This window comes from Vicia villosa, linkage group LG2 (genome assembly GCF_029867415.1).
Source record: "Vicia villosa cultivar HV-30 ecotype Madison, WI linkage group LG2, Vvil1.0, whole genome shotgun sequence".
NCBI lineage: Eukaryota > Viridiplantae > Streptophyta > Magnoliopsida > Fabales > Fabaceae > Vicia > Vicia villosa.
Genome location: NC_081181.1, coordinates 105591766 through 105604008, shown reverse-complemented (window position 1 = coordinate 105604008; position 12243 = coordinate 105591766). Strand labels below are relative to the sequence as shown.

Here is a 12243-nt window from a genome sequence, read left to right as displayed (position 1 = left end):
ACAACAATAACAACAACAACAACAACAACAACAATAATAATAATAATAATAATAATAATAATAATAATAATAATAATAATAATAATAATAATAATAATATTATAGGATTCTATACCTATATAAGGAAAATATAAGTTTGTTGTAGTATTTTTTTCCTTTTCGGTTTTTATTTTTAATACTTAACTTCTTTTTTTATTAACTATTATATGACACTATCTACATTTCATCCCATTATTTTTTCTCATTTTATATATCATGTAAAATAAAATTTAAATTTAACAAAAATAATAAAATAGTTATTTTTTCAGGGGCATGGAAAAATAATAAAAAATATTATTAATTAATATTAAAAAATATTTTTCTTGTATATATTAATTATTAAACATATTTTTAAATTAGTATAATAATTACAAAAATATGAAGAGAATGAACATCATTTCAATTGTTTGTTTCCAAAGAAAACAAAAGTTTACTGAAAACAAAAGTTGACAAAAAGAAAAAAAGAAAGCAATGTTTTCATTTTCATGAGACCCACAAATAAAAAGCTTTCCACCCAAATTGAGAAAAAGTATACAATAGAGTGAAGACCTATTTTTCGACAAAAGACAAAACAACCATTGCATTTGAAATTACTTTTCTGTCTTTGCTTTTTTGGTAGTTGAATCCTGATAAAATTATTTTTCCATTCAGACTAGAGAAAAGTTATGTTTACACCCAATTTATAGATTTTTTATATATATGTCACATTTTTGAAACAAAAATACCACAATGCTACAAGTTGAAAAAAATTTCCCAATGTGCCACCTTTTTTGTTTTGGTTCGACTAAAGGTTGGCCGATAAAGTGCTTTTTTTTCTCTAGTTTGGGTTCGGCCAGGGGTTGGCCGACCCTTAACTAAGACTTTTTTTGTTTTTTTTTGAATTATTAATTGATTTAATTGATTTTTTAATATTAATAATTATTTTTTTATTCTATTAACTGACTAAAATATATTATTTAATTATTAAATAAATTTAATAAAAAAAATAAATGAAAAATATTTTTTAAATAAAATAATTAATAAGATATTTTATTAAATTATTTTAATAATTAAATAATACAGTAGGTGTATCTATTGACCGATCCGTTGAAACAAATATACGAATAAGACATAAGTTGGACGAGCGAATGAAGAAGATTCATGAATGTGTATGTTCGGCCAAAACATGTCAAAAACATGACAAAGAGTAATTGACACATGTACTATGCATAAAATTAGATTATTACCCATGTTGACGAGTTATTTACGTAATTCCTTGTCAAAAAAAATATATAAAATATATGTGCTCGGCCATCTATTGGCCGAACATACACATTCATGCATCTTCTTCATTCGCTCGTCCAACTTATGTCTTACTCGTATATTCGTTTCAACGGATTGACCAATAGATGTACCTACCGTATTATTTATTATTAAAATAATTTAATAAAATATCTTATTAATTAATTTATTTAAAAAAATATTATTCTATTTATTTATTATTTAATAATATATTTTAATCATTTAATAGATTAGAAAAACAATTATTAATATTAAAAAATTAATTAATAATTCAAAAACATAAAAAAAAAAACAAAAAAAAGGTCCTAGTTAAGGGTCGGCCAACCCCTGGCCGAACCCAAACTAGAGAAAAAAAAACACTTTTTCGGCCAACCCTTGGCCGAACCAAAGCAAAAAAGGTGGCACATTGGGAAATTTTTGTTAACTTGTAGCATTGTGGTATTTTTGTTTCAAAAAGGTGGCATATAAGTAAAAAAAAATCCAATTTATAACACTACACCCTATATTATACCCTTTCCTATACCATTTGTGGTTTTTTAAATAATTTATTTACCTTAAAATCTGTGTCATGTTATATTTACCTTGTAGTATAAAATTGGTGCAGGCCCGGCCCAAGGGGTAGGCCAACTAGGCAACCGCCTTGGGCCTCCAATTTTTTTCTATTAGCACTTGGAGTAATATACACAGTATTGTAGTGATTTTTTTATTGGTTATTATAGAAAATTTTCCTATGCTTGTCAGGTAGTGCAGCTTTGGCTGTATGATTTTCAATTTAGAGAGAGAATTAACAAAAGTATTGGAAAGAATAAAGGTAGCCAGAATAATAGTTAAAGCATTGCATATAAAAAAGATTGATTCAACCTAACATATTTTAGTATATACTAATATATACTTTTGGTTGTAAAAATATTTAAGCTTTATTGTTTTACCATTTTATGCTAAACCCACATTAATAATAATAACTTATATTAAAATTAATTTATTTAAGATCAATATTGTCTTGGTCAAGATTGAACAAATTGGTTTTATTGTCAATTTAAAAGTAATATTAAGTAAAATCAATTAGAAAAAATTAAGAGAAAAAAGGAAATGAACTGAAGTGTAAAATAGTTTTACACGGTCAATTAATGGGAAACATGCATTACAATAAATTTCTTAAAATACTGAAATGACATGATAAATATAAGAGTTTTTATTGGTTGTATGTGTAAAATTATTTTACACCGACAATGCACTATTTTTAAACTAAAAAATTAATAAATATTCTTTTTTTAGTCTAATTGTCTAACTACTTGAATCTCATGGTTAAAATTTAATAGATGAGATATAGTCATTTCAAAATTGTCTAGTCGTAATTGAATATCCTTTACACAACTATCAATTAAGTTGATGTTTAAAGAAATAAAATTTTAAAATCTAATAAATAAAATTTAATATTAAAATTCGCCTAGAGCCTCAGTTTAGATTGGGCCGGCCCTGAGTTGGTGTCATATACGGTGTTAGTAAATTAGTGTAAAAATAGCAAAGCTGTTCGCACTATATTGTCACTTATTTTACCGAAGTTATTATTGTGCTTTTTTTACATGTTCTTCAGTTTTTAAGGGACATGTTCTGATTAAAAATTAAATTATACTACCTCAATTTTAAAATCAACATCATTTAAGATTTTCTTATTCGATTTAAGAAATATAATAATATTATTTAAAATATTATATTTTTATTAAATTGAATAAAAATAGTGCACAATAATAATTATAAAGTATAATTAAAAAATAATAAATAATTTTTATGACAATAATTTTAAAACAAATTTTAATTTATTAAAATGATAACCATTTTGAATAGGAGATTTTATCATAAGTACAGTAATAACAATTTATTTTAAATATTATAATACTTTTTAAATACAAATATATTCGTATATATTTCTATTCTAACATATCAATTTTATAAAATAAAATATATATATATATATATATATATATATATATAATTTATTCAATTATTTTTATTTTCACTTTTAATCAAGGTAGTCAAAATTGGACCAACATTGAATCGATGTACCTACGGATATAGGGATTTAAGTTTGACCGGGGTTAAACCTGGATTTAACCAGTTATATATAATAGGGAGCATATCAAGTGAGAGCATTTTATAATGAGAGATGGGAGAAACAAATATCAACTATTGGATTCATCAAGAAAGAGAAATTAATAGTCTCATTAATGTATTAATATTCTCTCTCTTGATGAATCTAATAGTTGATATTTATTTCTTTCATCTCTCATTATAAAATGCTCTCACTTGATATGTTCCCAAGAATAATAATAACACAAAAATAATTATATTTTTTAAATAGAAAAAATTTTATTGGTAATTTCTATCTAATTAATATTTAAAAGTTTTTTTTAGATTTTTTATAGCCTTTTAAATTTTTAATAGGTTAGATAAGTATGCTCAAAACTTTCATTTTAATATAATAATAATAATAATAATAATAATAATAATAATAATAATAATAATAAATAATATAATAAGTTTATCAATTATTTATTCATGGGATTTCCTGATCATTTTCTATACGTTGAATTTTATTTTATTGTATTTATCTATTTTTGGTTTATATAGTAAAAATAGGGGTTGATTGATAAGCTAGCTGCTAATTTATAGCTCATGACTGATGTTTGATGACTGATAGCTTATATCTTATAACTGATAGTTGAGACTGATAGCTGATAAGTCAATTGAAGTGTTTAGTAAAACTAGCGGTTCATCTAACTTATAAGTGTAAAATGACAAAAGATATTTAATACATAATTATTTTATTTTAAATTAAAATAAATTATAAATGATAAAAGTGAATTTTAAAATAAAGATAAAAAAGGAAGAAATAATAATAAGCTATAAGCTAAAGCTAAAACGTTATTTGAAAGCGTCTAAAAATAAACTATAAGCTTGTGATGAAAATACCGCAATCAAACAAGTCTAAATTGTTATATGAGTTTATAAGCTATAAACTATAAGCTCAAAATCTTATCTTGCCAATCAGAGCTTATATTATTATACAAAATATACTTTCATTCACCAAATGAATAGAGAATAACAAGAATTTAAAATAGTTTTTATTTTGATTTTTCTACAATAATTAGAGCTGTCAAAATGAGCTCGGCCCACGAGCCCTATATTTTATCGTGGGTCGGGCCGCAAAAAACCTTTAAAAAAACAACTCTATCTTTGTGGGCCAGTCCACCGCGCATATGTTTTTCATGGGCTGGGACAGGGCGGCCAAGCGGGCTTCGGGTTGGCCCATTAAAAGTAAAATTTTAAAATCATTTTAGTTAATTTTGGAGAAAAATGTTGAACTAAGGTATAATTGTATAAGAGTATTTCCATTGAAAAAGAAAAGTTAAAGAGGAGGAAGATATGTTTCAAGATGATATGGTTAAAGAAATAGTTGTGAGATAAAGAGAAATTTTGAGAAGTATAAGAGATAATATTCAATTTCTCTATACTTTCACATAGATATCTCCGTGAGATTCGTATGTTGATTAGATGAATATTTTAATATCACTTAATTAAATTTATCATTACTCTCTACTATGTTATATAGCTTTTATCCATTACATCAGTTTTTATAAATTTAAAACTATACTATTAAAATAAAGGATTGACTGACCCATCAGGCTGGCCCACTAGGCCACAGTACCTATTAGTAACTTTGTCGGGCTCAATCTTGACAGCCCATGAAGTAATCGGGCTGATCCACTTCAACCCCTTTATATGTTTTGCCCCCTGGATCGAAGTAAACTGGGCCGACCTGACCTATTTGACAACTCTAACAATAATGTGTACTAGAGTGATGGGAGAAGGAAAGAAAAAAAATTAAATCATGCATTATTTTGATTCAAATTAATTTTTTTATCATATTTTAATAAATCAAAAGTAAAATCTAGCTCGACTCTAAAAATCACCTAAACAGTCGGTTTTTCAGTTTTTAACCGATTTTTCAGTTTAAATCCCAATTCTTATGCATGCCAATTTTCAGGTTCAAACAGACCGGTTGGGAGTCTGGTTCCCCGTCCAACCGATTGAACTGACCGGTCCAGTTCAATTTTAATTACCATGCTTTTAATTTATTTTTATTCCTATCAAATAATTAAAAAATCACTTTATTTTCAATTTACATTTATTTCTTTCCATTTTTAATTTTTTTAATTAAATAAATTATTTGAGTTTTATTTATTTATTAATGGATTTAGAGATTTTCTTTTTGAAAGTAGCCTTTAGAGAGAAAAATTGGAAAAAGAGTAATATTAAAAAAAATCCTAGTTTAGGCAGTAAAGCCAAACAGAGAATAATATTTTACTTAATGGCTAAGATTTGCATGTATCTCATACAGCTGGGTTTATAAATTGCACCCAAATCAGCTTCGAATATCGCATCCCCTTCCTTTAAACCTTTCAACACAACACTTCCCTTTCGATCCCAAATTTCCTCTTTTTCATTTCACTATGGCCACCGCAACTCTCGTTGGCCCACCTGAGATTTACACTCTCAAATCAAACCCTAACCCCACCACCGCTGAAACCACCGTCCCCACTACTCCCATAACCTTCAACGACGGTCTCATTGATCAGATGGTAGCTGACCTCAATTCTCTAGCAACTAACCAGCAGCCACCGATGGGGTTAACCGAGAACATGTCACCAACATTTCTCTCAACAGGTAACCCATGTCTCGACTTTTTCTTCCATGTTGTCCCCAACACTCCCCCTGAAACACTCGTTCAGAGACTCCAGCTTGCTTGGTCACAAAACCCACTCACCACCCTCAAACTCGTATGTAACCTCCGTGGTGTTCGTGGTACCGGAAAGTCCGATCGCGAAGGCTTCTACGCCGCCGCTCTCTGGCTTCACCAACATCACCCCAAAACCCTAGCTTCCAATGTTCCTTCCCTCGCTGACTTTGGTTACTTCAAAGATCTCCCTGAGATCCTTTACCGTCTTCTAGAAGGTTCGCAGATTCGTAAAATTCGGAAAGAAGAGTGGACTCAGAGGAAACGTGGATCCAAAAACAAGCGCTCATCTACATCAGCTCCTTTTGGTGAAAGAAAAACAAAGAAGAAGCAAAGCAAAGACAATGACGACAACGAAGGCTGGAAAGGTACCGCAAAAGACTCTGTGATCACTGAAGAGATGGCGGCCAGAGCTAAGGCTGAGAAAGAAACCGCCCATGCTTTGAAGGAGGAGAAGAGGATTGCATTGGCTAAGAAGCTGGTTGAACGTTACAATCGTGACCCTGATTTCCGATCGCTTCACGATGCTATATCTGATCATTTTGCGGATTGCTTGAAGAAAGATCTCGAGTTTTTGAAATCTGGGTCGTCCACAAAAATCAGTCTTGCTGCTAAATGGTGTCCTTCCGTTGACTCTTCCTTTGATAGGTCAACGCTTTTGTGTGAGAGCATTGCAAAGAGGATCTTCCCTAGGGAGGAGTATGAGGGTGTGGAGGAGGCTCATTATGCTTATAGGGTTCGTGATCGCTTGAGGAAGGATGTGTTGGTGCCCTTGAGGAAGGTGTTGGAGTTGCCTGAGGTGTTTATTGGGGCTAAACAATGGAATTTGCTTCCTTACAATAGGGTTGCTTCTGTGGCCATGAAGTTTTATAAGGAGAAGTTTTTGAAGCATGATAAGGAGAGGTTTGAGAAGTACTTGGAAGATGTGAAAGACGGGAAGACTACTATTGCAGCCGGTGCTTTGCTTCCCCATGAGATTATAGGGTCTTTGGGTGATGGAGATGGTGGGGAAGTGGCTGAGCTGCAATGGAAGAGAATAGTTGATGATTTGCTGAAGAAAGGAAAGATGACTAATTGTATTGCTGTGTGTGATGTGTCTGGGAGCATGTGTGGGATCCCTATGGAGGTGTCTGTTGCATTGGGATTGTTGGTTTCTGAATTGAGTGAGGAACCTTGGAAAGGGAAGGTTATTACTTTCAGTGCCGATCCTCAGCTTCATTTGATTGAGGGGGATAGTCTCAAGTCCAAAACAGAATTTGTGAGGAACATGGATTGGGGGATGAACACTGATTTCCAGAAGGTGTTTGATCGCATATTGGATGTGGCTGTAAATGGGAAACTCAAGGAGGAACAGATGATTAAGAGGATATTTGTATTCAGTGACATGGAGTTTGATGAAGCATCTAAAAACTATGACATGGAGTCTGAAAATTCTGACATTGATCAAGCATCTGGAAACTCTTGGGAGACAGATTACCAAGCAATCACTAGGAAGTATAAAGAGAAAGGGTATGGTTCTGCCGTGCCTCAGATAGTTTTTTGGAATCTGAGAAACTCGAAAGCGACCCCGGTGCCATCCACTCAGAAAGGAGTGGCGCTGGTGAGTGGATTTTCTAAGAATCTGCTGACATTGTTCTTGGATAATGAGGGTGATATAAGTCCTTTAGAAGCCATGGAAGCTGCCATCGCTGGCCCGGAGTATCAGAAACTAGTTGTGCTGGATTAGATTTCTTCAGTAGTTGGTAGTGTTCTATATAGTGAAACAACTTCAGACATTGTCATTGATAAAGTTCCTTTAACTTTGAATCAGCTGGAGTATTAGTTTTTTAGTGATAAATTTTGCATCAAATAAAAAATAAGCAATACTTGCATGCAGTTTTTTATACAGCGGTTCTACTGTTTTCTAATTATAAATTTGATTGATGAGTATTATATTGTCCATGACCTGCAAGTCACTATTAAATAATAATACTAACCGCCTCTGCTATAAGATTGGAATAATGTCCTCTGTAAGAAGTCTATCTTGAAAATGTCAAAAAATAACACAAGTGTTTTAACTTATTGTCCCTTAGAACTTAGATATTGATGCATCTTAGTGTATGAAATTATATTTGTGATTTTCATGGATTTGTATCAAACTCTATTGTATCATCTGAATTAGATGTTAGTATTGATGAACCTTTGCATGGTGACTGCAAAAGCTCCTGGCTGGTTGTGATGTCTGTATGTTTCATATACCAGTGAATAGAAATTCTTTTTATTTTAAAATTTTGAGATCTCTAGAAATTTAAAGTCTATGGACGATACATAAACTTAGTTCACGGAATGTAGGGAATTAAGTTTACATTAAACCTACATGAAACCTAAAGTTTCAGAACTTAAGTGCAAAACATAAATTGAATTTAGGTAAATGTTAAGACATGCTCAAATTTTGTGTATGCGATCTCAACTGATAAAATAGAAAAAGGAATAGAGTTAGCCGTCAAATTAGACATGAATGCGTTGAGGAATTGATGAGAGACACATTATGTTATGGTAAACTATTGCCACTTACCTATAAAAAATGAAAATGCGTTGAGGAATTGATGAGAGACACATTATGTTATGGTAAACTATTGCCACTTACCTATAAAAAATGAAAAATTGTCTGAGAGAGGGAGGAGAGAGAGATAGATAGAGCGGAATCATTTGAATTTGAGGTTTAGGGTTCGTCGACCTGCCATGCCCGGTGGTTCCTGCCATCGCTCCGACGGGTGGACGGAGGTTAAGAGTACTAATTTTCGGAATTGGGTCCCAAGTTGGGATTCCTTTCTACCTGGTAGAAGAACTGAGGTTAAAGGAGGATAGGTGGTGGTTTCGGTATACTTCTCAGAAATCCCAGAAAAATGTAAGGCAAAAAAGTTTCATGAGTTGTTTGGTTGTATTGGGGAGGTTGTGGAAGCTTCGATTTCTCCTAGGAGGAACAAATTTGGGAAGAAATTCAGTTTTGCTAGATTCAAAGATGTGGAGGATGCGGGGCTTTGTTAAGTGCCAAAATGTAGTTATTTTGTATATATGTCTTGTTGCACTTATCGATACTTTTTGTTAATACCGTTGAATAATTCCCCGTTTTGTGCATAAATACGTATACTTTGTGAATAGATATATTTTCATACACTTTTATACTTTTTGATAGTTTTCTACTCTTTTTGTAGGTATTCTTGCGTATTTGGAGCATGAGCAATAAAGTGTCGAAGACACGGCTTCAAACGCGCGATTTTGAGCGACGGAATCAATTCATTCGGTGGTTAAGGCTCAAAATGAGGATGATAAAAATCGTCAATTTGACTGCCATTTATTCATTGTTAGATAGGAAATTGAATAAGCTTTTCAACGCTTCGAACCGGGCGCAAATCGGAGTTACGGTTCTCAAGTTACGTCATTTTTACTAAAAGCTGTTTTTTCATGACACCAGGTTGGGCGCGATGCGCGCTGTACAGAACTCAAAATTGCATAAATAGGCGAAAATCAGATTTTTTAGGTGATGTTTTGGGTATATTTGAACCCCAACTCATCGTAGGTCATTTTTGGGTAGATTTGGCTTGGAAACTCCATTGGAGCTTGTAATCGGATGATCGGAGGTCGAATTTCTCATCGATTGGTGTTGACAAACCAAGAAATGTTTGGTTCCTCTTCTTCTCTTCTCTTTGTATTTCTCTTTTGGTGAGCTTGTATGTAAATTACTCTAAACCCATGGATGTTTGTTGCTTTTTCTACTAGTTGTATAAAGTTTGCTTTACAAATCTTAATCGGTGTTTTTTTGATCTTTTTGCTTAAATGCTTTGGATTTGTGTTGTTGTAGAAATAGACATCACAAATCTTGATTAGGGGGGTATCTGTTAGCTTTTGATTCTAGACATAGGATTGGGGTTAACATCCATATAATATCTGAGTTTAATGTATCTGTGTTGTTCGATCGGTTGAGACACCGTCGAAAGAGCAATATAGTTGAACTCTCGTCGGTGTTGTAGAAATGGACATTGATGTGAGGGATATGTGGTGATTCTGACGAGTATTGTAGATTGAGTACGCCGGAGTGATAAATCTAAGTTTGTGAGGAGTAGTTTAGATTCGAACCAGATAAGTTATTCTCTATCAAGAATGTATTTATTTTATGTTCATATGTTTACTTTCCCGTTTTTACTTAAAACCTATTTAACCCAAACTCAAGAACTAAGAATCCGTCAAACGGCAATTCAGTAGCACTAATCTCTGTGGACACGATAATTTCCCGGATACATATTTCCAAAACTTTTGTTGCTTGCCGCTTTACCGCTTCAACAGGCTTCTAGCGGTGAAGTTGGATAATATGATCGTAGACAGGAAGAAAATCCACGCGAACCTGCCTAGATTCGAGAGGCTTAGGGGTAAGGAAGAGGGGTTTCGTGGCGACGTGTTGATGGGAACGGGGGTCAAACATCAGGTTCATTTTCAAGGTCATGGCGGTCGATTTGGTGTCAAAACTTAGTCGATGAGGATTTTTAAAACTTATTCAGAGACGTTGGCAAATAATCAATCAAAGGCAGTGTTGTGGGGACGAGCTTTTTACGATTCTCTTCGAGGGAGGAAGATAAGAAGAGATTTTCGAAAGCTATGGTGGGGGAGGTTTCTACTCCAGATTCTTCATACAGGATCCAAGCTATGTTGGAGATATAAGGTTTATACTCGATTAAGGCCTCGTTTTGGGTCCGAACTTCTGTTTGTTAGAGGAGGTGGAAGAGGGAGCTTTGGAGGTTATGTTAGGTGATGTGGATTCGAGGCGAAAGGTTTGGTTTTCGGAGGTTAGGAGGTGGAAAGAGGAATATGTAGATGAAGAGAGGTTAATTAGTGTGAGAGTTTGTGGTGTGTCGTGTTTCGAGTGGCATAAGGATTTCTTTGCGGTGTTGGTGGATTCTCGCGGCAAATTCATCAATCTGGATGAAGATGCTTTCGTTGGCATCATATATGATAGGGCTAGAATCTCTTTATTTGTTCATATATCCTTTATTCTCCAGCAGATGACTACGCTGTATATTGACGGGAAGAACTTTGTCTTGTCTCTATGTGAAGAATGTGATCATCAGTGTCGGAGTTCAGGTATTTATTCAAATCAAATTAATGATTCGATATCCTCCAATTTTGTGGAGTCGGATATCGCTTGGTCGAACGAATCATTTAGGGAGTAGGTCGGCGAAGGGGGGATGGATTCAGAAGATAGTATTGTAGGATGCTCAGAACAGAATGAATTTTCTGTTCCGGTTTCTAGGTGTTCCCAGAGGAAGGGTAATGAAGATGGAAGTTCCGGAGAAGATGTCAAAGAATCAATTCTGTGTGCAGTTCAGGGTGATCAAAAATTGATATTGGGGTTAGGTCATTACGACAGGGCAATTCTGAATGCTTATAATTAAAGCATACATAAACGGTCAACAAATTTTCCTGAAGCTCAATGTTTTTCTGTAGACGGGAATAGGCATGGCAAAAAAATCCGTACCCCGAACCCTCCCCGAAGTTGACGGGGAAAATCCGCTTTGACTGGGTTTGGGTTTTTCCCGATTACAAAATATGGGGACGGGGCGGATAATGAGGACACTAGTACCCTGTTTACGGTGATTTCCGGTAAACAACCGCTAGTCTTCCAAACTATAATAAATATGATTTGGTTACTCACAGGATCGACTAGATTGATCCTAGGACATAGTCAAAAAGGTTGTTATTCATGATAGTTCGAATTATGTCTATGATTGATGTGTCTCGAAATAAGAAATACTTAAACAAAGAAATAAAGATTAGCAATCACCTTGTTATACACGTAAATATAACACCAGTGAAAAGTGAGTTAAAGATAAAATATAAGACAAAACTGTAAAAGTGCAAGAATCTTAAAGTGCAGAAAAGTTAAATGCTTCGAAGATAAATGACATGAAAATAAAGGGTGCAGGAATGTAAATGACAGAAAGTAAATAAAACGCAGTAATATCGAAAGATACTTGAATAAAGGAAAATACACATGTATTTAAAATGGTGTTGGTGTCATACGTACATTTCTCAACGAACTCTTTCTCTTAACACTTGATACTTGAGTAATATGTGAGTGATTTGTACAAAATGAA

At 33.1% G+C, this 12243-nt stretch overlaps 1 protein-coding gene across 1 annotated transcript; it reads left to right on the top strand.

The window, feature by feature from the left end:
• Positions 1-5729: 5729 nt before the first annotated feature.
• Positions 5730-8000, top strand: LOC131646559 (uncharacterized). Its single transcript, XM_058916569.1, has one exon. The coding sequence runs from the start codon at positions 5832-5834 to the stop codon at positions 7839-7841; it is 2010 nt and encodes a 669-aa protein (XP_058772552.1). The 5' UTR covers positions 5730-5831; the 3' UTR covers positions 7842-8000.
• The last annotated feature ends 4243 nt before the right edge of the window (positions 8001-12243 follow it).